This window comes from Myotis myotis, unplaced genomic scaffold (genome assembly GCF_014108235.1).
Source record: "Myotis myotis isolate mMyoMyo1 unplaced genomic scaffold, mMyoMyo1.p scaffold_m19_p_12, whole genome shotgun sequence".
NCBI classification, from domain to species: Eukaryota; Metazoa; Chordata; class Mammalia; order Chiroptera; family Vespertilionidae; genus Myotis; species Myotis myotis.
In genome coordinates this window covers 2,049,992-2,077,533 of record NW_023416316.1, presented here as the reverse complement: position 1 = coordinate 2,077,533, position 27,542 = coordinate 2,049,992, and the positions used below count along the sequence as shown (strand labels likewise).

General features: G+C 54.3%; 1 protein-coding gene across 6 annotated transcripts in view; it reads left to right on the top strand.

Annotated features, from left to right (window-relative positions):
- PRRC2B (proline rich coiled-coil 2B) overlaps nucleotides 1-27,542 on the top strand; it is a 75,492-nt gene that overhangs the window by 31,802 nt on the left and 16,148 nt on the right. For 3 of the 6 annotated variants that reach the window (XM_036329286.1, XM_036329284.1, XM_036329283.1), the window contains exons 7-17: nucleotides 1,038-1,279; nucleotides 1,701-1,822; nucleotides 2,224-2,366; nucleotides 6,913-7,003; nucleotides 10,119-10,311; nucleotides 12,886-13,201; nucleotides 14,297-14,377; nucleotides 14,710-14,909; nucleotides 18,045-18,243; nucleotides 24,027-24,243; nucleotides 24,858-26,927. In XM_036329286.1, the coding sequence (XP_036185179.1) occupies nucleotides 1,038-1,279; nucleotides 1,701-1,822; nucleotides 2,224-2,366; nucleotides 6,913-7,003; nucleotides 10,119-10,311; nucleotides 12,886-13,201; nucleotides 14,297-14,377; nucleotides 14,710-14,909; nucleotides 18,045-18,243; nucleotides 24,027-24,243; nucleotides 24,858-26,927 (3,874 nt within the window). The remainder of the gene's footprint in view (nucleotides 1-1,037; nucleotides 1,280-1,700; nucleotides 1,823-2,223; nucleotides 2,367-6,912; nucleotides 7,004-10,118; nucleotides 10,312-12,885; nucleotides 13,202-14,296; nucleotides 14,378-14,709; nucleotides 14,910-18,044; nucleotides 18,244-24,026; nucleotides 24,244-24,857; nucleotides 26,928-27,542) is intronic. The other 3 variants (XM_036329288.1, XM_036329287.1, XM_036329289.1) reach the window with 2 other exon arrangements.

Genomic DNA, 27,542 nt, shown 5'->3' with positions numbered 1-27,542 from the left:
CCTTCCGGTGGCCTGCGGAGTCGTTTCGTCTGCTCCAGAGACACCCTCCAGTTCCTTCGGCCAGGAACGGGAACTTTCTGGGTCTAGTTAGGACGGGTGGCTTATAGGACCATAAACAGTTAGAACTCGGAGGAGCTTCTGGGGTGGGTTCCATCTCCTCTTCTGAGAAGAGGAAGCAGCAGATGGGCAGAGGGGTGACGCAGACAGGGCTGACCCGAGCCCACATGCGGGGCTTGGAGGCTAGAGCTGAACCCCGTGTTGTGGCTTCGCCCTCGGTCTTACTCTTAGGGTCCCACACGCAGGGAGCTTTCATGTTTCAACTCATCACCCAAGTTAACTGAAAGCAGCAGGCATTTGGCTCCTGCAGCTCCTCCTGGGCCTGTGATTTCAGCAGATCCTGCTGCCTTTGGCAGTTGGAAGCATCATGGAGAAAGATAGCTCGGTCAGCAGGCCCCGGGCCCTGTAGAAGGCCCCCCTCCCCCGGCTGGTGCAGGGCAGGCGGGGCCAAGGCCTGTGGCAGGTCCAGACCCTTCCAGCAAGAGGGTCTGGTCTACACACCCCCACCCCCGGCAAGAGCTGCTCTGCTTCATCGTATGAACGGGGCGATCTCCTTGATTAGAGGGGCCGCCGCTAAACAAAGCAGGAAACATGTCGGAACTCACTCTGGTTTCATGTCAAGTCCAGGGCTGGGGCGTCTGTGGGAGGAGCCGCGGCTGTTTCCGTGGGCTGCCTGGTGCCTCTGCGGCCAGCGCCGTGGCGATGGGCTCCTGTCGGTCGGGGAAGATGCGCACACGCTTGCCTCCTCTCTGGGGACCTCGCTTTGTCTCACAGTCAGGCCCCTCGGCAGGTTCACACGCCTTGGCCAGTGTAGTCTGCCCCCACCTCCCTGACACACTTGACCAGGACCCTAGTCTTACTTTCTGTTTTTTGGGGGGCTTTTTTGGTGAATGAGGGGTCCCTTGACCTTCAGAACCTCATACAATCCCTCCTCCCCCCTTCCTCTTTCCTCTCCCGTTTTGCCCCCTTTCAATTTCCAGATGTGACAAGCTGGAGGGAGGGCGGTGGGCGAAACATAATTTCTGCCACGTCTCTGAGCGCCTCCCCCACTGAGCTGGGCAGCAGGAACTCGAGCGCGGGAGACGGAGCCCCCTCCTCGGCAGGCGCCAGCGATGCTAAGGACCCCTCTCTCCGCCCGGCTCAGCCTGTTCGCAAAGGGGCTTCGCAGTTCCTGGGGAACGCATACCACCCACCTACATACCATGACATGCTTCCTGCCTTTGTAAGTCTTCAGAGGGCGTTTCCCACAGTGAGCCCGTCCGCGTCCAGTAGGACTGCTTCACGGGGGAGTGTGCACCTCCGGTGCCCCCCTGGCTGCACGCCTCGCCCCGTCCCTGCCTTAGAGGTTCCGTTAGTGTCCACTCTCTCTCCTCCCCAGTCCCAGGGCCCCCGGCTTCTTCCCTGCTCATGTGCTCACTCAGCCTTGGCTCTTGGGACGAGGAGAGGCAGGTTCCCCCAGGGCACAGGCCCAGGTGTACTAGCAGCAGGAAGGAAATGGGGGAGACGGTGGCAGGTTACATGGGAAACCCCAAGAGTTCCTGTTTCTTTTTCCCGTTGTTCATTTTCCAAAACAAATTCGAATGCGAGTGGAACGGAGAATTGGGGTCGTTACCAGAAACCTGCTCATTGATGTCACGTTTCAGATGTGTTCGCCACAGTCATCCGAGAACCAGGGTACAGCGGAACGAGCGTCTTTCCCGCCTCCGCCGCTCCGCCTGGAGCCCCGCGTTCCTTTCCGGCAGTTCCAGATGAATGACCAGGACGGGTAAGGCCTGCTGCGGGCGCAGGGGGAGCTCGCCACGGGGTGACCTTGGACACCAGGCGGCTGACGAACGGCAGTGCTTTGTCTTCTAAAGACCATGGTGCCCTGGAAACCAGCTCGCAACCCCGGGTGTGCGGGCGGGAGGTGGGGTTATGCCTTGAGTTCCTGGCACAGTGGAGGTTTTGGCACGTGCCCCTGGGCGTTAGCCGGGCAGCGCGGCTACAGCAGGAGGCGAGCTTCTGGGCGGTGCCTTCGCCCCGGTGTGTGCCGTTCCAAAGGGGGTGCTTCCACATCAAACGCACACACAGACCTTGCAGTTCGGGGCTTAACTTTTTAAAAGCGTTTGGTTTTGCTTCCATATGTGTAGTTGACGTAAGTCCAGTGTCTAACTTTTCTCTCATCAGAAAAGACAGCCGGCTGGGCATGCCCCGCCCGCCCCGCCCGCTCAGGCAGCTGGTGGAGCGGGCGCCACGGCCCACCATCATCAACGCGGAGAACCTCAAGGGCCTGGATGACCTGGACACCGATGCCGACGATGGCTGGGCAGGTGGGTTGTGTGGCTGAGTGCGCTTTCCCCGGGGGTTAGAGGCCGGCGGACGCCCGTCCCTGCCCAGCCAGGGTGAGCACCCGCGCGCGTTTTCCTGGGCGTGGGGACTGAGCACGGGGGCGGGGAGCAGCTTCCGTGCCCAGGGGTCCTGGCTGGCACTCACACAGGGGGGCTTCCGGCCCATCCCTGTCTTCTTTTGGTTTTCGGTCTTGATCTTAGAGCTGTGATAGATTTTGCTGTTAACTTTTTTTAAAGACTTTTTTTATAATGGAAAAGTTAAACCAAGCGAAATTGTGTAATGACCCCCCAGCTCCCCTCACCAGCCTCGGCAGGTACCACCATTCTGCCTTTCTTGTCTCTTTCCTTTCGCCCTCTCTCCACCCCTAGCCTGATTATATGCCTTTACAATCCTTTGTTTGTTTTCACGTAAGTTTTAATTACATTGAAAGACACACAGCTTATTGTACACTTTTGACAAAGGGATACACCTGTGAGCCTTTTCCTCCTCCCCCAGTCCCTTCCTGCCGGCCTGCCTCCCCCGACGGCCCAGGGCCTGCCACTCGTCTGGCGCCTCACCTGGAGCAGTTTTGCCCCTTGTATGATTACAGGCAAATGGAGTCACACAGCTTTTTCTCTGTGTCATGTTTTTGAGATTCATCAATGTTGTTATATATGTCAATTGTTGCTTTTAATTACTGGGGCATATTTTATTGTATCAATATACTTTAATTTACTGATCCACTTAAAAGCCCCATCGTGTATAGTCTTCTATAATAATAAAAGCATAATATGCTAATTAGACCAGACGTCCTTCAGGACGACCTTCCGGACAAAAGCTGGGGCTTCGAGGGAAGCCGGTGCCGGCAGCCGGGGGCAGGAAGGCCTATTCTTGCACGAATTTCGTGCGTCGGGCCTCTAATATTTTCATGTCTCTTGAGTGCACAGCGGGGAGTGGAAGTATTGGGTCAAAGGGTAGGTGTGTGATGAGGTGCACAAGGACCACAGACCTTTGCCACGCGGCTGAGCTATTGCACATTCCCAGCAGCGACCACACCTTCCTGTCGGTCTTTGTGCTTTTAGCCACTCTGGTGGGTGTGTCGTGGCATCTCATGGTGCTTTTCATTTGCGTCTTGCGGTGACTAATGCCAGTGAACACATCTTCATGTGCTGTTTGAGGGTGTATCATTCCTTGCCTTTGTGAGGGGTCTGATACAAGTCCTTTGCAGCTTCACAAATATTTTTCACCATAGTATGCCTTGTCTCTTCTTTTTTTTAATCCTCGCCCGAGGGTATGTTTTTTTCATTGAGAGGAAGGGAGAGTGAGAGTTAGAGAGAGAAACATTGATTTGACCAGTGCCTCCCGTACACGCCCTGACCGGGGATCGAACTCGAAACCTGGGTAATGTGCCCTGACCAGGAATAGAACTCGCAACCCTTCGGTGCACCCTACAACGCTCTAACCCGCTGAGCCCCATCAGTCAGGGCATCTAGTCATCTTCTTAGCACTGTTTTGATGAACAGAAGTTTTTAGTTTTGATGAAGTTTATAAATTTGTGTTTTTTTATGGTTATTACTTTTGTATCCTATCTTTTTTTTAAAAAATATATTTTATTGATTTTTCACAGAGAGGAAGGGAGAGAGATAGAAAGTTAGAAACATCGATCAGCTGCCTCCTGCACATCTCCCACTGGGGATGTGCCCGCAACCCAGGTACATGCCCCCAACCGGAATCGAACCTGGGACCCTTCAGTCCGCAGGCCGACGCTCTATCCACTGAGCCAAACCGGTTTCGGCTATATCCTACCTAAAAAAATCTTTTGTCTCCCTTTGGTGGTAGAGATATTCCTTTATATTTTATAGTTTTAACTCTTACCGTATGTCACGTTGAATGAATTGATCTGTAAGGTGTAAGATAGGAGCTGAAATTTATTTTTACCATAAGGATATCCCGTTGCTCCCCACTATTTGTTGGTGAGGCTTCCCTCCCCTATTGAATGGCTTTGGCACCTTTGCCAAAAATCAATTGACCTTTCAGTGTGGGTCTGTTTCCGGACCTGTTTGTTCCGTTGATCCGTTTGTTCATCCTTATGCCAGTACACACTGCATCATTATAGTTCAAGTCTTAAGTTCAGGTAGTGTTAAGTCTAATGGACAAAATAAACTGACAACATTTTTAAAAATTCAGGTAGTACAAGTTTTCAAGCTTTGTGTTTTGTTTTGTTCTGCTTTTCAGTCCTCACCTGAGAACATGTTTTTATTGACTTTGAGAGAGAAACATCGGCTGGTTGCCTCCCATGCACGCCTTGCCAGGGGTCGAAGCCACAGCCCTTCGGCGCTCGGAACAGTGATCTGAACTGAGCCCTCCGCGAGGACTTGTTTGTGATCTGGTTGGGTCACTATTCTGAGTTCTTTTCAGTCCCGTGTCAATTTAGAATCAGCCTAGCAGTATTTACAAAAAGCCTGCAAACGTTTTGGTCAGGATTTTATTGAATTTACTTCTGGATAAATGATGCCTTAATTTTGAAGCTTCTATGCAGGAACCTGGTGAATCTATCAGGTCTTTCCTTTCCCCAGCAGTGGTTTAGAGTTTTCAGGGTCAAGGTCTTGACTATCTATCATCAAGTTTATTCCTGAGTATTTGATGGTCTGTGATACTAATATAAACGGCATTGTTTCTTTAATGTTGTTTTCAAGTGTTTGATGTTATTCTGCAGAAATACAAGTTGATGTTGTGTATTGACCTTATACCAGACACTTTGCTGAATGCACTCACTAGTTTTAGTTGATTTCTTAGCATTTCTACATAAATCATCATGTTGCCAATAAATAGGGGCAGCTCTTTGTCTTCCTTTTCAGACTTGATGCCTTTTCTCTTGCTTTATTGCGCTGTGGCACTTCCAGCCCAATGCTGTATTCAAGTTCTTTGTTTCTGATCTTAGGGATAAAATGTTTAGGGCAGCGGTTCTCAACCTGTGGGTCGCGACCCCTTTGGCAGTCAAAAGACCCTTTCACAGAGGTCGTCTAAGACCATCGGAAAACACATATTGAATATATAATTACATATTGTTTTTGTGATGAATCACTATGCTTTGATTGTGTTCAATCTGTAACAATGGAAATACATCCTGCATATCAGATATTTACATGACGATTCATAACAGTAGCAACATTACAGTTATGAAGTAGCAACAAAAATAATGTTATGGTTGGGGGTCACCACAACATGAGGAACTGCATTAAAGGGCCGCGGCATCAGGAAGGTTGAGAAGCACTGGTTTAGTGTCTCACCTTTAAATATGATGTTAGCTATAGCTTGTTGGAGATATTCTTGAGCAGATTGAGGTTGTTCTCTTTAGTTTGCTGTTTTGTTTTTTAAATCATGAATGGGCATGTATTGAATTGTGTTAAATGCTTTTTCTGTCCTTGGGGTCATATGATTTTTCTCCGTTATTGTGGTAATCTTGTGGATAGCATTTATTTATTCATTCATTTATTTTCTTTCATAATTGTGATTTTATTGTTTGTTTTGATAAAGTACACAGACATTTCAATTTGTATACAATTGTTTTTTTTTTATAAATATATTTTTATTGATTTCAGAGAGGAAGAGAGAGAGAAAGAGAGAGAGAAATAGAAACATCGATGATGAGAGAGAATCATTGATGGGCTGCCTCCTGCACGCCCCCTACTGGGGGTCGAGCCCGCAACCCAAGCATGTGTCCTGACTGGGAATTGAACCGGGACTTGAGCCACGCCAGCTGGCTGTATAATTCTTAACATACGTACCCAGAATGTGAAGTCACGTAGTTGTGGTTTTTTTTCTAAATAGTTATTCCAGTGACTTTCTAGCTTAAAATTTGGAGGTTAATTTTCTTTAATAGAGTATCAAGTACCAATATCTTTAAATGTTGATACACTGTTACATCAAAGCCCCACTAATTCACAATTAATATCATATATGATGTAATCAAATTTTCAGTCTTTCACAGCACATTTACAAAGTTACTAGGAAAACTAGACTACCACACCAAAGATGTTTCTCTCGTCTATTTCTCTCCCTTTCTCTCTGAACATCAATAAAGGGGGGGAAAAACTTAAGAATCCTAAGATTCTATATACATATATATGTATATACTAGTATATATATACATACTAGAGGCCTTATGCACGAAATTTGTGCAAGAGTAGGACTTCCTTCCCCCGGCTGCCCGCACCAGCTTCCCTCTGGCACCCGGGACCCAGGCTTCCCTTGCAGCCCCGGCTTCTTCCAGAAGGACGTCTGGTCTAATTAGCATATTATGCTTTTATTATTATAGATTGCCCTGATTTAGGAGCTGTTGTCTGGGGCGAGGGTCAGTCTGACCAGGCTGCCTTCCTGTTACCAGAAGCCAGCGCTCCTTCCGTTTAGCTGCCGTTCGTTCGGTGGTGGCAGCCACGTGGCTCGCCTCCCTCCTCGTGGGGTTGGCATGATTCCGGACTGAGGTGGCACTGTTGGCAGCTGAAATTCTCACCTTTCTCATTCTCCCTGGCCCACGCCCTGTTGCAGGCCTCCATGAGGAAGTGGACTATTCTGAGAAGTTGAAGTTCAGTGATGATGAAGAGGAGGAGGACACGGTGAAGGATGGCCGGCCACAGTGGTAAGGCTCTGCCTCTGCTGGGGCACGCTCCAGTGCAACCTTAGCTTAGCGGCCCTGCCGTGTGCTGGTCCTGTGCCAAGTGTGTTTCCTAGTTTCCAGCAACTTCCCAGGGCAGATACTGTTTCATTTTGCAGATGAGAGGGCTAAGCTTTGGGGCACCCGTTCGAGAATTGGGCCAGGATTTGCATCCGAGCGTGGCAGGCTGGGTGCTAGTGATTGTAACCGCTGCCCCAGTACTTCCCTGAGGGCGTGGTGGAGACCACGTGTTCTGTAGTGATTATGGCTGTCATGCCCCAGAAGCCTTCTGTGGCCAAGCGAGTTTGGGAAACCGCCTGGGTTCAGCTTTCTCCTTTCCTCCAGGGTCGCCTGCCGTCTGGGGTGTGCATGCAAAAGCATGCTGGGAACCTTCAGGGAGGTGGGAGAAGCGTACACAGGCTAGACCAGGCTTCCTAAACTTTTTAGACCAATTTAATCTTTTCTCTCATTTTCTGGATCATTTTATTGGACAAATTTTACTCATAATGCCCTTTGGGAAATACTTAATTGTACTCTAGCTCCTCTTGTTTTTATCATAATATCAGTAGTATTGGCTAGTCCTAGAGGCCCGATGCACAAAATCCATGCAGGGGGCTTGGCCCTCACAGCAATGGCGGCTTGCCTTGGCCCTCACAGCCCCGGCTTTGTCCGGAAGATGGTCCAGAAGGTTGTTTGGCTGTCCGGTCTAATTAGCATATTATGCTTTTATTATTAGACATTTGTATTGATTTCAGAGAGGATGGGAGAGGGAGAGAAAGGTAGAAACATCAGTGATGAGAGAGAATCATCGATGAGCTGCCTCCTGCACGCCCCCCACTGGAGATCGAGCCCACAACTTGTGAATTGAACCGTGACCTCCTGGTTCATTAGGTTGACGTTCAACCACTGAGCCATGCTGACCGGGCTTGGCTAGTACCTTTGTCTGTTTATTTTTGCATTTTACATATTTTAAAAAGCCATAGGAATAACGTGTTTTGTAAAATACAAAAACTGTTTAATTAAAAATAAGGCAGAAATCCTTTAATCCTAAATCCATAAATAATCATCAACATTTTTAAGTGTATTTTGTATTGTTGACAATATTACAGATGTCCCCTATTTCCCCCCACTACCTCCCTCCACCCAGTCCCCGCCCCCACCCAGGCTTCATCACACTATTGGCTAGCACTTTGGTACTTGTAAAAGAGCGCCTGCGGTTGCTTTAATTTGCTTTTTCTTTCTTTTTTTTCTCGTACCAGCACATGTGATTTTTTTCCTTCATTTGGCATTTCCTGTTTTCTTTATACACCACCTATTGGACCTATTGTGCTTTTCTCAAAAATGTGATTTTTTAAATATTGTTTAGATATTAATGTTTTAATGTTTCCCTTTGTTTCATTGTCACTGAGTGTGTGTATGGTTCCCTCTGCAAGTCTTTCTCTGTCTTTTTGTCTTTCACTTCTAAGCCCCTGGAGTCAGCGCCCCCTCCTGGAGGAAGCCGGTAACACGCTCTGCCGCTCTGATGGCACACAGTTAACTCAGGCTTCTGTCGTCTATTTTCACGCAGCTCGATGCACATGGGGACTATCTGTGGATCAGTTCTTGGAACACTGAGCGTAGAAGGAAATGTGACCAAGAATTTAAGTCAAAGGCAAAGACATAAAACTTTACAGGTTGATTGAGCAGTAGGACACTGTTCTCTCTTTCAGTAGATATTAATTGAATATTCAACGGAAGGAGTTAGACATGGAGTCAGCTTTGCTACTCCAGAAAGCTGAACCCAGGCACCTCCTCCCTAAATATATTTTTATTGACTTCAAGAGGAAAAGAGAGGGAGAGAGAAATAGAAACAATAGTGATGAGAGAATCATTGATCAGCTGCCTCCTGCACGCCCCACACTGGGGATGGATCCCGTAACCTGGGCATGTGCCCCGACCGGGAATTGAACCGTGATCTCCTGATTCATAGGTTGATGCTCAACCATTGAGCCATGCTGACTGGGCGAAACCTGCTCTTGTTTTGATATTCTCTGAGCTGGCTGGTGATGCACAGCCCCCAGAGACTCCTACAATGAGCCCAGAGTCCCTCTGACATCTTCGCTTCCCATCCATGATGATTCCTGAAACTGCCCTTGACTCATCCCTTCCTGTTCGTTGTGTCGGGGCCATGGGACGGGCCTCCTGTCTTTTCTGGACCATGCAGGGGTCAGCCAGGCGTCCCTTCCTTCCGTGTTGTTCTCTTACCCTCACACTGTGCCCCGTTGTCTTCTAAAGACACGGCCTTCTCTGGTGCATCAGAAGCCTGCTGTGGTCTCTCTGTCTCTCACAGGGAAGTCAGTAGTCGCCAGCAGGGTTGCCCACCTGTGGCCTCCTAACCTCCTTTACCTGCCTCAGCCTCCCCCTCTCACGCACATGTGTGCGCCGACACGTGCACACAGAGTAGCCAGACCTGAGCCTGCTGTTCTCTGGCTCCTGTTGGGTGACTGGCCACTTCTGTCCCGCACAGGAGGCTTTGCCCCAGGCCTGTGTCTAGCTCCACCCCGAGCATGTGCAGGTGCGCAGGCACAGCTCTCCTCCCCCTTCTCTTCCCGCCTCCCGCAGCCTGGGGGACTCGCCAGGCCTGTCCGCCTGTCCCTACTGTGTGCTCTCCTTCCTCCTCTCGCTCCTCACTGAGGCACCTGCAGCGAGCTCTTTGCGGAAGAGCATTGTGAGCACCTTCAGTGCAAAGCACAGGGCGGGTCTGTAGTAAAAGAAGCACCTTCTTCCGGGTTTGGCTCCAAATCTGTTAGCTCCTCCCTGGGCGAGCAGCTGCCCACCTCTCGGAGAGTCTTGTTTCAACTCTTTAAAAGGGGAAGAATGACCCCCCCCCCCCCCCCCATAAAGTAATGGGTGTGGAACAGCCGAGCTTTGTGTGAGAGATTGAATGGTAAATGTTGGTGCTGAATGTTGGTGTTCTGGGATGTCTGTCACCGTAAGGGGGTGGGGAGCGGATCTGCTTCGATGAAGGAGATGGTGTGTAGACAGCTGACTGAGGACCGCTGGCTCGTAAGGCAAGACCGTGGTGGCCGACTGGGACACTAACCGCTTGCGGTTGTCCTAGGAGCAGCTGGGACCCGAGGAGGCAGCGGGGGCTGTCAATGAGCTCCGCGGACAGTGCTGATGCCAAGCGTGCCCACGAGGAAGGAAAGGACTGGGGCGAGACGGTGGGAGTGGCTCGTGTCGTCCGGAAGGTGCCAGAACCTCAGCCCCCTCCGAGGAAGCTTCACAGCTGGGCCTCGGGCCCTGACTACCAGGTACCGTGGGGCCTGTGCCTGTGACTCGCTGGGGGGCTCTCTCTCCTTTCTCTTTCTCTCTCTCTCCCTCTCCCTCCTTTCTCTCCCCCCTCCTTTCTCTCTCTCTCTCTTTCTTCACATTCAGTTGACCAGAAGTCCAAGAAGACCAACAGTCCTCTAGTTGGATGCCCTCTGCATTTGTACTTTGCTGAGTTGAGTGTTTGGGTGTCTGAAAGTCCTAGGAGGGTATCTCTCTCTCCCTTCCTTCCTTCCTTCCTTCCTTCCTTCCTTCCTTCCTTCCTTAATTAAATCTTTATTCAGATTATTACGGTTGTTCCTCTTTTTCCCCCCATAGCTCCCCTCCACCCGGTTCCCACCCCACCCTCTGTCCTTACCCCCCTCCCCACTGTCCTCATCCATAGGTGCACGATTTTTGTTCAGTCTCTTCCCGCATCCCCCACACTCCTTCCCCCCCCCCGAGAATAGTCCACTCCCTTTCTATGCCCCTGATTCTATTATAATCACCAGTTCATTCTGGTCATCAGATTATTTATTCACTTGATTTTTTTTTTTAATATATTTTATTGATTTTTTACAGAGAGGAAGGGAGAGGGATAGAGAGTTAGAAACATCGATGAGAGAGAAACATCGATCAGCTGCCTCCTGCACATCTCCTACTGGGGATGTGCCCGCAACCAAGGTACATGACCTTGACCGGAATCGAACCTGGGACCTTTCAGTCCGCAGGCTGACGCTCTATCCACTGAGCCAAACCGGTGCTGGCTATTCACTTGATTTTTAGATTCACTTGATAGATGTGTATTTGTTGTTCATAATTTGTATCTGTACCTTTCTTTTCTTCTTTCTCTTCCTAAAGGATACCTTTCAGCATTTCATATAATACTGGTTTGGTGATGAACTCTGTTAGCTTTTCCTTATCTGTGAAGCTCTTTATCTGACCTTCAATTCTGAATGATAGCTTTGCTGGATAAAGTAATCTTGGTTGTAGGTTCTTGCTATTCATCACTTTGAATATTTCCTGGCACTCCCTTCTGGCCTGCATAGTTTCTGTTGAGAAATCAGCTGACAGTCATATGGGTACTCCCTTGTAGGTAACTGACTGTTTTTCTCTTGCTGCTTTTAAGATTCTCTCTTTGTCTTTTGCTCTTGGCATTTAAAAAAATTTCTTTTGAAACCGGCACGAACTTACTACCATTCACTCTCTCACACAAAGCTCCAGCTAGGCTCTAAGCTTACAGAAAAGTTGGAAGTACACACAAAGGAAACTTTTTCTGAGCCATAGAGGGGAGTTGCCGGCCTTACATGTGGGCACAGACGCTGTGGTGTGAGCCAGGACTGACGGCACCTGCCAGGGAGGCAGCCACAGCCTCCTGCCCTCGCGCTGCCGGTGGTCCTGTTAGCGTCCTTCATGCACAGGCTCCAGTTCAGTCACCTCCTGCCTCAGTGGTCCTGTCTCTTTCGTCCCCTTCAGTCTGGCACAGCCTTTCCTTAGCTTTCATGACTGTGAGATGCACCTCAAATTGGGTTGGTCTGGTCCTTCCTTGTGATTAGGTCCAAGGTTTCTTTTTTTGGTTGGAATCTCTCAAAAATGACAGACTCTTCTCACTGTAACCTACCAGGTGCAAACTGTGAGTTAGTTTATTTATTTCTTTCACTGAATTATAATCTCTTACTTATTTTTTTAAAAAGACTTTTTAATTGACTTTTAGAGAGAAAGAAAAGGGAGAGGAGGAGAGAGAAGCATCGATGTGAGACGGAAACATTGATTGGCTGCCTCCCGCATGTTCCTCTACTGGGGATAGAGCTCAGCAACCCGGACAACCTGTCGGGACATGGATGACGCTCAGCTAACTGAGCACACGGGTCAGGGTGGGAGCCGGACACTTTCAAGTGTCCTGTTGGAATCCGTGCCTGGGCCATTGGAGCTGCCCGCAGCTTCCCGCCCCGCACACCAGTGAGGACCTCCCCGCGAGCGTTGTCCACGTTGCGTCTTTGGCCTCTGGTTGCTGTCCAGTGAGAGATTTGGGGTGGATGGCACATCCACAGGCGATGTTTTCAGAGATGCTTTTTTGTTTTTATATAAAGAATCACCTTGAAACCGTATATATAAGAGAATCATCTTGAAACCGTATAGCCAACCATGAATTTCAGTGCCTGGTGGCTCTTTATACCCGAGGTTTACATGTTTTCACGGGGGAAGGAGAGCAGTTTTGTGACCGAGAGATGGTGAAAGTGTGCTTTTCAGCTCCGGTCGATGAGCCACGGAGCCCTGATCTCAGCCCCGGCGAGTGCACACGGGCCTGTGTCCCGTTTCTTGGCGTCGGTCACCTTCCAGGGCATCTGCACAATCCCTAGGGCTTCCTGTGCGATCCCGCCTGCAGAGGGGGAGCCGAGGTGCAGAAGGTCGTCACTGGCCCAAACCTCATTCCAGACACAGTGAAGGGGCAGAGCAGGAGAACCCAGGTCCGCCCAGCGCCGGCCCGGCTCCGAGAAGCTCGAGGCTCCTGGAAAGAGGACTGGCCGCAGCGGGAGCTGCCCCGTCTCCTGGCTTCATCAGAGGCTCTCTCTTGGCAGAAGGCCTCCGTGGGCAGCGTGTTCCGGCAGCAGTCGGTCGAGGACAAAGAGGACAAGCCGCCCCCACGGCAGAAGTTCATCCAGTCGGAGATGTCCGAGGCCGTGGAGCGCGCCCGGAGGCGGCGGGAGGAGGAGGAGCGCCGGACCCGGGAGGAGCGGCTGGCTGCCTGCGCCGCCAAACTCAAGCAGCTGGACCAGAAGTGCAAGCAGGCCCAGAAGGCCAGCGAGGCGCAGCGGCCGCTGGAGCGGGACGCGCCCCGGTCTCCGGGCCCCGAGAAGGCGCCGCCGCAGGAGAACGGCCCCGCCGTCTGCAAAGGTAAGCGGGGCTCCTGCCCCACAAACTAGACACCCGGGCGGCTGCGCTCCTCGTTCGGGTCTGCGTCTCCCGGCTCCCTGGTCCCGCCTGTGGCTCACAGCGAGGTTGCTGGGAAGCTCCATCCTGGGTCAGTGCCTGGATGCACCCCGTTTCCACACCAGCACTGGCTCTGCACCCCACCCGTGGGAGCTGGTTCCCGCCCCTGTGAAGTGGGAGTTGAACGGTACGCCCCCCCTCCATGTGGGGGCCACCCGAGATGATGCGTGCCAAGCGCTTGGCACAGCTTCTGGGTGAGAAAGCACGCGGGCACTTGCTGGTAATGGTGCCGTCACGTCGTCACGGTCACGGTTGTCACTACCAGTGCTCAGCCAAAGGTGCGACGCTGAGGATCCCACTAAACGCACAGGGTCCTCCTGGACGCGAAGGAAGCCACCGGCGTGGCACACGCGGTTTTCAGAATGAGCGCTGATAGCCTGCGCTGCGCGGCTGGTCCGATGTGTGGCACAGGCTGTGTCGGAGAGCGTCGCTTGCAGCGGGTTGAAAGAATCTGATCAACTATGTTCTTTGTGATTTTTAAAAATCAATGAAAACCAGCTCTTTTTAGGAGACAAGGGCCTGATTCTCGTCTCAGACCCTGAAAGCCTCTCGGGTGGGGGTCTTCCTGCTGGTCTGATAGCGACCAGTGCCCTCCTGGCCAAGAAGCTCCGGGCCCGACAGCGCCCTCTGTCTGCTTCCCTGAGGTCCTGTGCGGCCGTGCCAGCCTCAGTCTCGCTGAGGTGGCGCCTGGGGCCGAGCACCAGGAGGGGATGGCGCGGGTATGAGCGAGGTGCGTTGGTCCGGTCCCGGCGGGGCCTGAGGGTCCTGTGACTCGGGACGCGCTGTCGCTGCGCTGCACCACCTGCCTCTGGGCTCCTCCGGTGCCTGAGCCGCTGCAGTCCAGTTAAGAAAGTGAGTGTCCATCCTTCTTCAGAAAAAGCTGGAGAAAGTGCAGAGCTGGGTGGGGGCCAGAAAGAAGGGAGTTTCCGAGAATAACGGTGGGCAGTGGTGAGCACCTCCTGCCTGTCAGGTGCTGTGTTATCGCATCTAATTCCACAGGCCCCGGGGGAGGCGCAGCTGCTGTCCTCATTGTGCAGATGGAGGACCAGGCTGCCCACCAGGTCACACAGCTTTTGGACTGTGAGTCCCGCGGGTGGGTGATGGGTGTGGCTGCCATGGAGTGTGTGGCTGCTGTGACTTCCCAGGGTCCTTTTTAATGAAACCTCTCCTCTGGACCCAAATCCCGCTCCACGGCGAATGCTGTGGCCTCGGGCAGTCACCTGACCTCGGGCCCCATTGTCTCCCCCGAAGTGGGGATGGTGTGGGACCACGAGCTCATGCCAGTGCCCGGGTTCGAGGCTGTAACTGGCACGGCGGCAGTGCCAGCGGGAAAAGCATGTGCTGTTTCACATTTGGTTGGCCGAGCTGTTGTGCGGCCACGCCAGCCTTTTCTCTGGTGGTTTGTTCTCTAGGCTCCCCCGAGTTCTCTGCCCAAGAAGCCCCCAGCACGTTCTCAGAAGAGGCCCCCACAGCTCCTGCGTCTGTGGCTCAGAGCGGCAGCAGTGAGGAGGGGCCCGGGGAGGCTGGGTCCCCTGCGCAGGAGTTCAGCAAGTACCAGAAGTCCCTTCCTCCCAGGTTCCAGCGCCAGCAGCAGCAGCAGCAGCAGCAGCAGGTAAACAGGAAGACGTTGAGAAGGTCCTTGTAAACCGGCCTGCCTGCTGGGTGACGGCCCCTCCCCTTCCCCAGGCCCCTTCCATTAAAGCCAACAGCAGAAACCCCCCTCCTGCCAGGTCCCATCCAGGAGGACGGCAAGGGCTGCACCTCAGAGCACAGGGCCTCGGTGGGTCAGCTCTGACCGTCCTCTGAGTGGTTTCTCGGCGGTAGTTCACTGACCTTGTCCAACACGAGCAAGGAAGAGCTGGTGGGCGAGCCTCGGACCTGCTGGGTTAGCTGGGAGGGGGGTTTGTCATTCAGAGCAGGGCACTGGCCACTCCGTACACCGACAGTGCCCCACCCTGGGGCCGTCTCAGGAGTGAGGGCGGCCTGGGAGTTGCGTAGAGCTGCCAGGGGGAGACGTGTGAGCTTTGAGTGAAGGATGCAGGTTTGTCGGTGTTTAACGGAGAGCTGTGAATCCAGTCCTTGTGCGGCTTTCCTGTTGGGTGTGGTCTAGACGGGTCATTGTCGACCAGGAAGCAGGGGTGCTCGCCAGTCAGCGTGCAGTGAGGGTGTCCGACAGCTGTAGGCTGACCTCTGGGTGTCGTCATTGCTGGTGTTTCATGAACCTTCAGAGGACGTGCCTTTGCCTGGACGAGATCGTGTGGGGAACGTGGGGGTCACGCGCAGGCCCTCACGCCTCTTGTCCCGCGGAGCCACTCGCGTGCAGCGTGTCTTACAGGAGTCACAGTGGACAGACTCAGGATGAGCAGTGCATTTTGGTGGGAAACAGATGATTCTTGGGCATGACTTAGCCCAGCAACTAGGCCTGCAGGAAATTATTACCACTAATAACCAAAACGTTTCAAAACGTGTGTGCCCGGGGGAAACAGCCAAGTCTTGAGTCTCTTCCTGGAATCTCGTTTAGTCGCCTTTAAAGCCTTGCCCAGCCCTGGCCGGTGCGGCTCAGTGGGTTGGAGCGTTGGCCTATGCACCAAAAGGCACAGACTCAGGGTTCGGGTTTGATTCCTGGTCGGGGTGTGTACAGGAAGCAGCCAATTGATGTTTCTCTCTCACGTTGATTTTTTTTAAAATTTAAGTTCTTTATTGTTGAAAGTATTACATATGTCTCCTTTTCCCCCCCTTGACCTCTTCTTGCTCGCTCCCGCCCCCAGCACAGGCCCTCACCCCCTACTGTCTTTTCCATCGGTTATGCTCATTTGCGTGCCTACAAGTCCTTTGGCTGATCTCTCACCCCTCCCCTGCCTGCCTTCCCTCTGAGGTTTGACGGTCTATTCGATGCTTCTGTCTCTGTATCTATTTTTGTTCATCACTTTGTGTTGTGCATTATATTCCACAAATGCGCCTCACATTAATGTTTAATCTCCTTCTCTCTGCCTCTCTCTTTAAAAATCAGTTAAAACCCAAAACCAAACCAACCTCCCCCCAGACCCTGCTTTGCTGGGCTCCCAGGAAGCATTCCAGGAGCCCCCAGGCCCGTGCTCTGCACAGGAAGCCACTGTGGGTGCGTCTCGGCGTGGCATGAGGTGGCACTGCGTCACTCACGGCTGGTGGACAGTCACTGCCTGGGGGGGTGAGACGCAGCAGTAGCAGTCACTCTTGGTAATTCTGCGGGGGCAGTGACGGGCAAGCCTTCCTAGGCACAGAGAGGAGTCTGAAGCGCCAGGGCAGCCTGGAGTCGGCTAGCAGACTGTCTGGCCAGGCTCCCCGGGGACCTGGGGTCTAGACTGAGGGGTGGCTGCGGCTGCAGCTGCCGTGGGGCTGGGAGGGCTTGTGTATGGAACGCTGCGTGCTCCTCAGACAGTGCCCTGAGCGCCCGTGGAGCCGGCCAGCGATCCAGCCCAGGCCGCCCGCTGGTGGGTGGCCTCTTGTTTGCAGATGGAAGGGGGTGGCGCCGCTGGGCTCTGCTCCTAGGCGGCTCTGCACCTGAGTCCTGCCAGCTGGCGATTCAGGATGCGGCTGGGAGGCAGCCCCGAGGTCACTGATGTGGAGCAGGGTCTGTAGTGAGCCCTCTCCAGGCCCTTCGTGTTGAATGTGCTACTGATGCTCTATGCTCATCCGCTCGTGCAGATGCCGGGGTCGTGGTGGGGCAGGGATACCACTGTGGGCTCCGTCTCTTAGGATGCAGTGAGCAGCCAGCAGTAGAAAACAATGGCCTATTGTTGGTGCTACAGAGGAAGAATGTCGGTGCTCTGAGAGCAGAGGAGGGGACCTGCTCACTCCCTCAGGCTTCCCCAAGGAATGTGCTTTTAAGCTGAAACCTAAAGAAAGAGTGTGAGGGCCCTAGCCAGCTTGGCTCTAGGCTTGGCTCAGTGCATAGAGCGTCAGACTGCGGACTGAAGGGTCCCAGGTTCGATTCCGGCCAAGGGCACATGCCTGGGTTGCGGGCTCGATCCCCAGTAGGGGGTGTGCAGAAGGCAGCTGGTCAGTGATTCTCTTTCATCATTGATGTTTCTATCTATCTCTCCCTCTCCCTTCCTCTCTGAAATCAATAAAGAAATATATATATATTTTTAAAAAGAGTGTGAGGGAGCCATGTGTGGGGGTGGAGGGGACAGGAGCTTCCCAGAGGGCCCATGTGTCAGAAGGCCTCACCTGCAGGCAGGCAGGAGCAGGGAGCAGGGTGCGAGGTGCAGCTGGGAGTCGGGGGCAGGATCCAGAGGACCCTGTAGCTGACGTGCCACCCTGTGGAGAACCATCGAAGCTCTTTTGAAGCGTGGGGTTGACATGAGCAGAGGTGTGTGATCACTCCAGTGGAGTGTGGAGAATGGGCTGGAGAGGGCAGTGGTGAGGAGGGAGAGCCGGGGACCATGCTCAGCGGGTTGTGGGCAAGGAGAATCCTGGGAGGGGTGTGCTGGTCAGTCGTCAGCTCCAGGAGACCCAGGAAAGGCTTCTGTCCGAGTGAAAACCTCGGCTGCCTGGTGTGAGAGGAGCACGTGGGCTCCCGTTTTGATGACGGCACAACTGTCCATCGGTTTTGGGAGCGGACCGCAGCCTGAAAGCCATAATACACTGCGTCTCCCCCGGGAGCCGCTGCTCATCCCTCCCTCTCGGTCTGTCCCCCTGCTGGAAGGTGAGTGTGTGCAGGGGTGCCGTCTGCCGCAGCACCTGTCTAACGGCCTCTCTCCCTGCTCAGGAGCAGCTGTACAAGATGCAGCACTGGCCGCAGGTGTACCCGCCGCCCTCGCACCCGCAGCGCACCTTCTACGCGCACCACCCTCAGATGCTGGGCTTCGACCCCAGGTGGATGATGATGCCTTCCTACATGGACCCTCGGATCCCGCCCACTCGCACCCCAGTGGATTTCTACCCCTCGGCTCTGCACCCCTCGGGTAAGCTGCGTGGGCTGGTGGGCCCCGCACGGGGTGAAGGATGTTGCCTCGGGAGTTAGGGCCACGGGATTCCACTCCGGCCTCCTCTGCAAGTCACAGGACAGTCTGGACTTCAGCGTTCTTGTCGGCAAAATGAGGGCAATAATAGCATCTGTCACGGGGAACTGTCGGGCAGAGACCTGAGAGCCCGCGTCGCCAATGGCTTTAACTTCTGTGTCTCTTCCATGTTGTCTTGTCCCTTCTTGTCATTCTTACTGTTCTTCGCTCCTTCTCTGTTTCCCTTGATTAGTCTTCCCCAGGGTTTGTTTAAAGCCATTTTTGAAAAGCAGCTTTTGGATTTCTTAATTTTTCAATTTTATTTTTACTTCATTAATCCCCCCCCCCCCCCCCCATTATTTCCTTTAAAATTATCCTGTTCTTTCTCTAACTAATTGTGTTGGATGCTTAGCTCATGTAATTTCGGCTTTTCTGACAAGTATTTCAGTATCACCTGAGCTATGAACGCCTATGAATTTCACGAGAAGGCACGTTTGCTCTCACACAGTTCTAAAAGTTAGTCTGATTTTGATTTACCTTTTTTGAGTATGATTTTTTTAATGATGTAAATTTTCCAAATATATAGAGTTAGAGTGTCCTTATGGTGTGATTTTCTGAAGTGCCTGCGTTATGGTGAATACGGGCTGCGGGGCAGAGGCCGGCGCTCAGCCGTGCGCGCGATGCCGGGCGGTGAGTGCCGTTTCTGGCCTTGGCAGCACCCGCCTCGCTGCTGAGGAGCAAACGCGCAGACGGCAGATCCGGTGCAGCTATTCTTAGAGCAGGCGGCGGTCGGATTTCACTCCAGGGCCGAGGCTGCCCACCTGGCCCCGAGCTAGACTGCTTGATGTTTGTTGAGATGTTCTCTGTAGCCTGTAACATGGTTCCTGGTTTCTGTAAACATTCTGTTTGCTTGAGAAGAATAGACGTTCTCTAAGTGGCTGTGAGCAGCTTGCTGGTTGTCTGTGGGAACAGCTGAGTCATCGAAGTTGTTCGTTCCCTTACTCAGCCGCTCAGAGGTGTGTTCCGGTCCCGCGATGACCGCGAGCCTGTCCAGTCCTGGGCGCCTGGCGGTGTCTGCTTCCTCTCCCCGGAGGTGCACCCTTGTTACCACTGATTGCGCTTCCTACCTTTAGTGTCTACTTTGTCTGATAGTGACAGCATTCCAGTTTTCTTTCTTTTTTAAAAAAATACACTTTTATTGATTTCACAGAAGAAGGGAGAGGGAGAGAGGCAGAGAATTATCAGTGATGAGAATCACCAATCGGCTGCCTCCTGCAACCTGGCCACGTGCCCTGGCCGCGAGTCAAACTTCGACCTCCTGGTTCATAGGTCAACTTCCAACCACTGACCCACACTGCCCGGACCAGTTCTCTTCTGATTAGGGACCATTTGGCACCCTCTTTCCACTTTGTGCGGCAGCCTCTCCCAGCCCCTTGGGGACTGTACCTTGTACAACGTGTGTGGTTTCACCCACTCCAACAGTCTGTCCTTTAGAATTAGTGGGATTATTACGTTCGAATTTTCTACTCTCCTATTGTATGCTTTCTGTTCGTCCCTCTTTGCTATGCTTTTCTTTTCTTTTCTTTTTGGATCAAGTTTTCCTATTCTTTTTGTTTTCCTTCTACAGTCTGTGTTTCTACTATCTTAGTAGTTACATTAAATTCCAGCATGTGCCCTCGACTTAGCAAAGGCTGATCAATACCTTCACCCCAACCTGACTCTGAGTACCTCCTCGTCACTTCCCTGTTACTGCTGCCTGGACCTTTGGTTTTCCCTTATGTTTACGCCCACCAGGTGGTTTTTGTTGTGCTATCCAGTCTGCGCATTCCGCTCTGCTGGTGTGTTTACAAGGTGCTTTGCTGCTTTTCCCTCCGGCATCTTTTTCCTTTCCTCTGGGCTTGGTTCACTTCTTCGTGAATGTGTCCTGCCGAGCCCTTCAGAAAAGGTTTGGGGCAGGTTTCCTTTGCCTGGAAGTCTTCCTGCCACACGCTCTTGAATGGTGTACAGCTGGGTATAGAGTTCTAGGCTGGCAGCTACTGTCAGTCTGTGAAGAGGGCATTGCCTTTGCCTTCTTCCGGCTCCTGCTGCTGCGGAAAGTGTGTTGTTTCTCTCTGTGTCTGCACCTGCCCCTTCGTTCATGGGGCTTGAATCAAAGGATGGATGTCTTTCGTCACTTTTGGAACCTTCTCTTCTAGCTGTCGGTTCAGATATTAACTTCTCATTCTTTGTATCCTTTCTTCCTAGGACTTCCACTTGGAGTTTTTTGTACTTTCTCATTCTGTCTTTCAAGTCTCGTAAATATGGAAGAGGTTATCTCAGGCGCCTTCTTGGAAAATGCCTCAGAACTTTTTCCAGTTCAGTCTTCTCTCCAGCTGTGTCTAATCTGCCTTTTTTTTTTTTTTTTTTTTTTACTGTCCAGTGAGTTTTTAATTTCAGTGACTAAATCACTAGAATTTTTTCTCAAATCTGTTATTTTTTGTCATATTTTTAATTCCTTTTATGCTTTTTAATCATTTAAAACAGTTTCCTAGTGTTTAACAGATTATTCTATTACCTGAAGTCCGTGAGGAGGTGTATAACCTGTGGGTTGCTTTCCACGCGTGTTCTGGTGATTTGGGATTGCACGTTCGTTTGTCACAGAGCCGACTTATTGTGGGGACCAGTATGGCTCGGGCTGAGAGGCCATCCCTCTTGGGTGGTCCCCTACCCTGGCCCAGGCCAAGACGCAAACATAGTCGTTTCCCTGGACAAAAGCGTGTGTGTTTCTTACCTGCCTCTGACACCCTGCTGGCAGGTCACGAGTGTGCTGTGTCCCACCTACGTGAACGTAAGTCAGGTTACGGCCTGCAGGCAAGGGAGAGCGCCAGCAGCGCGGCGGACGGTTTCCCTGTCCTGCTTGTTTAGGCTCAGGTGCAAACCGCTTCGCCGCGCAGCACTTGTTTCGGCCTCAGCTTTCCTCTTCGGGTCTTTTCCTCAGCTTGTCAACCAGTATTCAGGAGATGTGATGAGCAGTACCTCTCTTCTTTCCATCCCTCTCTTATTATGACTAAAGTTTTAAAAAAGATGCACCACAGCAGAGAAGAACGTTTGGGTGAATTGTGTGCAGACACTTCCTCTGATTGGCCGAGTGACTCTGGAAGTAGCTGGAAGACAGTCCTTTGTCGGAGGACAGTGATGAGTCTGACATTAGACCGACTCGAAGGCACAAGAGACACGTGATAGTGTCCGACAGTGAAAGAAATTCCGAAGAAGATTGGGCAGAAAAAAGTATTTAACAGCCTTGGAGGATTATACAAATATTTCCGGCACAATTGAAGACCCACAAAGTATAAGGGAAGCAACCAGTTTATTTATTTTTTAATATATTTTTATTAGGTTGCGTTGGTGGTATAGTGGTGAGCATAGCTGCCTTCCAAAATATATTTTTATTGATTTCAGAGAGGAAAGGAGAGGGAGAGGCAGAAACATCAATGACGAGAGAGAATCATTGATCAGCTGCCTCCTGCACTCCCCCTACTGGGGATCGAGCCCGCAATCCAGGTATGTGCCCTGACCGGGAATCCAACCATGACCTCCAGGTTCATAGGTCGACACTCAACCACTGAGCCACGCTGGCCAGCCACCAATTTTTTTGATAAGGATTTTTTCTATCTCCTTACCTCTAAACCAATTCATGCTATTACCAAATGCAAAAATACCACAAACCTCTGCTAAAACTTCACCATGGATGGATGTCACTTATATGGATATAAAGGAGATTCTTGGTTTAATTTTGTTGCTGGAACTAATGAAGAAGCCAGAATGCAAAGATTACTGGTCAACTGATCCTTTACTTGTTCACCCATATTTCTAAAAACTATGACTAGGAAGAGGTTCAACTTTTTTTTGTTGTTGTTGTTGCAACTTCCCGATAGACACGGGTGAAAGCAAAAAGTTCCAACAGACTGTGTTACCCGTCTGACAGATTTTCCCGGTTCTTGGCATCATATTTACCAAGATAATTGCTACACAGTGTGCCTACAGCTGAGCTATGGAAGGTAAACGCTGTTCTGAGGAGCAGGAAGGGAGAGCCGTGTGCTGGAACTACAGAAGAGCAGCCGGTCTCGGTGGAGGACACGGCTCGTGGTGGCCTTGGCTTTGCGCAGCGTCCCAGCTGCGGCTCCACGGCGCGCAGAGCCCATCCCTGCGCGTGAGCTGCTGACGACCAGGCCCGAGGTTAGGTCGCGGGGGAGCCCCGCTCAGTCCCAGCCCCTGGGCTCGCGATCCCCGGACACCCGGCTCTGCGAGCACCGTGTCCGCTGGACTGTCCAGCATCTCCGTGGTGGAAAGTGCTTGTGGCAGGAGGGTTTGTCGGGAATAAGGCTCTGCCATGTTGCCACGAGTCGGCCGACGCAGTGCCAAGCGGGTCAGCCTGCCTCAGCCACTGCTTGGTAAATGCTGTGCAATGCGGGTTCCAGAGAGCCTACCGCTCCCTGACTCTGAGGGTCCACAGCCAGAGGGAGCTGGCAGCACTGGCCTGAGGTAGAGGCACAGTCCCGGCCTGGCTCAGCGTAAAGGATGAGCACAGCAAAATGCTTGGCTATTAATAGACTTTGTGAGGAAAATATTCGGAAAATCAGATCTTTTTTCTCCACAGACTGAGGCCCAATGAGACCTTTATATCATATGCACCAGCCGGACTCCCTCATTGGGTAGCTGGGGACAGCAGCATAGAGGGCACAGCGTCCCAGAGCGTTTGTATCTGGCAGGGCCCCCACTGCTCAGGCCACCTAACAGTGCATCGTTACTTACGCAGCGTGCTGCCCTCCTGCAGGAGTGTGGCTGTCCCTCCTGTAGGAGTGTGGCTGTCCCTCCTGTGGGAGTGTGGCTGTCCCTCCTGTGGGAGTGTGGCTGCCCCTCCTGCGGGAGTGTGATGGCCCCTCCTGCAGGAGTGTGGCTGTCCCTCCTGCAGGAGTGTGGCTGTCCCTCCTGCAGGAGTGTGGCTGTCCCTCCTGCGCGAGTGTGGCTGTCCCTCCTCCCACCTGTGGGAGTGTGGCTGTCCCTCCTGTAGGAGTGTGGCTGTCCCTCCTGCAGGAGTGTGGCTGTCCCTCCTGCGCGAGTGTGGCTGTCCCTCCTGCGGGAGTGTGATGGCCCCTCCTGCAGGAGTGTGGCTGTCCCTCCTGTAGGAGTGTGGCTGTCCTACCTGTGGGAGTGTGGCTGTCCCTCCTGTAGGAGTGTGGCTGTCCCTCCTGTGGGAGTGTGACGGCCCCTCCTGTAGGAGTGTGGAGTTGCTGTCAGCCTCGGGGTGAGCAATAGAAGGAATGAAACCTGTTCCAGCTCCTTGCCCAGGTTCTGAAGCAGGTAGTGCCAGCCCGTCCGTGGAGGCTCTCGGTGGGCAGCTCACCGTCCCTGTGTCCGGCCCCTCTGCGCACGGAGATTCTCGTTGCTGACCGGCCCTTGCTGGCCTCCTGCCAACATTGATGAACTCTGGTTTGATATTTCCGGTTTCCATTGCCAGTTTTATACGCCCTTCGTCGAGGGGTCCTTGATCTGGAAACTGAGGCTGGACGTCCCAGGTCTGGTCTCTCACTAGCCGCTCAGATGGTGTGCTGTGGCTTCAGAGCCGGTGAAGTCCCCAGAGATGGGCCTGGGAGTGCCGCGCCCTGTGACGGTCAGGTCACTGCTGTCTTCTTTGAGCCTTTGGTTGACCTTGAGGTTGGAGCACAGTTTTCGAACGGATGACCTAGATCAGTTCTTTCCCTCTTCAGGACTGATGAAGCCCATGGTGCCCCCAGACTCCGTCAGTGGGACTAGCTGTCGCTCTGAGGATCAGAGCCGTGTCCCCCAACTGCAGGAAAGAAAAGTGACCGCCGTCGACCCAGCCCCTGTGTGGAGCCCTGAGGGCTACATGGCATTGCAGAGCAAGAGCTACTCGCTGCCTCCCCCAAAACCCAGCGACACTTTGGCCATGGACATGCACGTCAGGTGAGACACATGTGGTCCTGCCAGCCTGCACCCACAGGAGACTCCCAGGAGACCCTGCCTAGGGGAAGGGAGCAGGAAGGACCTGCCAGTGCCTCTGGGAAGGAGAGCGTGGGGGGTGGCTTGGATGCTGGTGTGTGTCGCTTGTCTGATAGTGAGACTGAAGGCCCAGGAGAAATTGGTTCAAGGCTTGTCTCTGGGGCAGGGCGGGGGTGGGGACTCTGGGCTCAGCAGGCCGGTTGAGCTGTGGGGACTCCTTCCTGTGAAAGCAAAGCAAGCTGGCCCCGCCGGCAGTGCCAGCCTCTGCGCGGACCCCAGGTTCCAGCTGATCGAAGCAGAGGATCCCACCACTCCGTCTCCAGGTGGCACGCCGCGTCCACCCTCAGCCACCGCCTTCTTCACTCTGGACTCCAGGGCCACCCACCAGTCCGTGGCCCAGCCACTCTGAGACCTGTTTAAAGATAGAGGAAATGTTGGTGCTTATGTTTTTCTTTTTTTTTCTTTTTTCGTTTTTGTTTTTTACATTTTTTTCTTTTGAAAACTAAGCTCTGTGTTCAGCATGGAAAGCAGGAACCAGGCTCCAATCACATTGACTGGTTTTTCTGGTTCCTTTTCAGGAATGAAAACGCTTACTCTGCCTCACCCGGAAGGTCAGGGGGCGTAGGTGCCCCGCGCGCTCCCCTTGAGGAGAGAGTGGAGGAGTACTTGAGTGCTTTTGACAAGAAGGCCCAAGCAGACTTTGACAGCTGTGTCTCTTCCCAAAGAAGAGGCCAGGAGCTTTTGTTTCCACCCCAAGACAGTGTGCAGGACGCAGGCGCTCCTCGGGGCCACACCCCAAACCTCCGGTGTTCCCCACGGGAGCCCGATTTTGCCCTGGCTGAGAACAAGCCAGACTATAGCAACTGGGACGTTAGCCCCCAGCCCAAGGCCGACACAGCCAACGGTGTGGACAAGGAGGCGCCCCGGGAGGAGCCGCCCTTCAGTGCCTCCTCCTGGGAGAAGGAAGGGAGCCCCCACAAACAGCCGTCCCTGGAGCCCGAGTGGACCCCCGAGCCCCGGGGCCCCGGCAGCCAGCAGCAGGAGCAGACCAGCAGGACCCGGCGGTCGGGGCCCATCAAGAAGCCGGTGCTGAAGGCGCTCAAGGTGGAAGACAAGGAGAAGGAGCTGGAGAAGAGCAGGCCGGAGCCCGGGGAGGAGAGCGCCTGCCCGCCCCCGGAGGAGGCGCCGCGTCACCAGGACGAGGACGAGGACCAGGAGAACGACCCCACGCTGGCCAACGCTGCCCCGTCCGCCTCGGAGGCCCCGGGCGCGGCCCGAGATGGCGCGGGCCGCTCTGCCAGCAAGCCTGAGGAGGACGAGCAGCCCGACAGAGCCTGGGAGCCCAGGCCGTCCCGGGAGCCCAGCGACACGCCCCTGACCAAGAGGAGCAACTGGATCTTCATCGACGAGGAGCAAGCCTTTGGGGGCCGAGGGCAGGCCCGGAGCCGCGGCCGCGGGTTCCGAGAATTCACTTTCCGTGGCCGGCCTGCGGGCGGCGGCCCCGGCATCGGGGGCGGGGGGGTCCTCGGGGCGCGGGGCATCTACACCCACAGCCAGAGGGGCGGCCGCGGCCGGGGCCTGCGCGAGTTCGGGCCGCCCGAGGACTTCCCCCGCGCCAAGCCCCGGCGCCGCATCGCCAGCGAGACCCACAGCGAGGGCTCCGAGTACGAGGAGCTGCCCAAGCGGCGGCGGCAGAGAGGCTCGGACGGCGGCCACGAAGGCTCGCTCCTGGACAGGGAGGAGGCCGCCTCCAGGAGAGGCGACTTCAGGGACTCGTGGCGGTCCCACAGGATGTACCCCGACGACCACAGCGGCCTGGAGGCCAAGAGCCGAGGCCCGCGGGCCTTCGGGCGCGCCCTCCCTCCCCGGCTGAGCCACTGCGGCTACGGGCGGAGGACCTTCGTGTCCAGGGAGGCCGCCCACTGGCAGAGCCGCAGTGCCGGCGCCTGCTGGCCGGACCACGGCTCCCCCGACACCGGCCCGCGGCGGCCCCCCGACAGAGACTGCGTCCCAGAGGCCTCCCGGCACCCCGAGGCCCTGGGCGCCAGGGGCTGCGAGGACGGCCGCCTGGAGGACAAGAGGCCCTTCTTCCCGGACGACCACGCGGCCGACGCCGAGAGCGGGGAGAACCGGCCCTTCCGGAGGAGGCGCCCCCCGCGCCAGGACAAGCCCCCGCGCTTCCGGCGCCTCCGGCAGGAGCGCGAGTCCCTGGGGGTGTGGGGGCCGGAGGAGGAGCCCCACCTGCTGGCGGGCCAGTGGCCAGCCAGGTCCCAGCTCTGCCCCGGGGACAGGAGCGGCGCCGTGGGCCGCAGGTCCCCCGAGCTCTCCTGCCAGAACTCCTCGGACCACGCCAACGAGGAGTGGGAGACGGCCTCCGAGAGCAGCGACTTCAGCGAGCGGCGCGAGCGGCGGGCCGGCTCCGGGCCCGAGCCCGGCTCCCACGCGGACGGCAGCCTGCCCGGGGCCAGCCTGGGGGAGAAGAAGGAGTTGGCCAAGCGGAGCTTCTCCAGCCAGAGGCCCCTGGTGGACCGGCAGAGCCGGAAGCTGGAGCTGGGAGGGTTTGGGGAGAAGGCTGTTAGGCCAGGCGGTGGTGACACCTCTCCCCATTATGAGAGCCAGCAGAGTGGGACGCCTTTGAAAGCCAAAAGGTAAAACAAAACAAAATCCGGGTCCTTTTGTTGCTTGTTCTGTGATCGAGCCGGTGTTGCGAGCGGCGCTCCATGCATGCCTGTCCCGCCGTGTGTCGGGCCGCCCCGCACCCGAGGGGCTGCCGCAGGCCTTGTGTGTGAGCGTCTCCCTCACTCGCCCCTGCACCGTGTGTCTGCTTCCTGTGGCGTTTTGTTGTTGTGGCTTGAAAACTAAAACCAAAACCAGAGTCCCCTCCCCGGTGGTCCTCTTATGTGGCACCTGTCCCAGGAGTTCAGCCTCCTTATGTGGCCTTGGGATTCCCCTGCGGGGCCACCGCAGCCAGGGGCCTCCCCGAGGCGGCTCCTCCCCGAACGGCTCTGCTCCCAACAGCGAGCAGGTCTGGCACCTTTGGGCACTGCCACTGTGTGTGATAAGACAGGCAGTAGCGCAGGGAATGGGCAGCCTGAGCCTGTGAGCGGCTGGCCCGGGATTGGAGGCTGTGATATGGATGCCCCAGCTCAGTGCCCGCGGGCTGCCCGGGCTCAGGAGAGGGACCTGAGCATGCGGAGATGCTCCCACCTGCCCCTGCTCAGGTTCGGGCAGAGCCTGGGGTGACTTCCCCGAAAGGGAGCCAC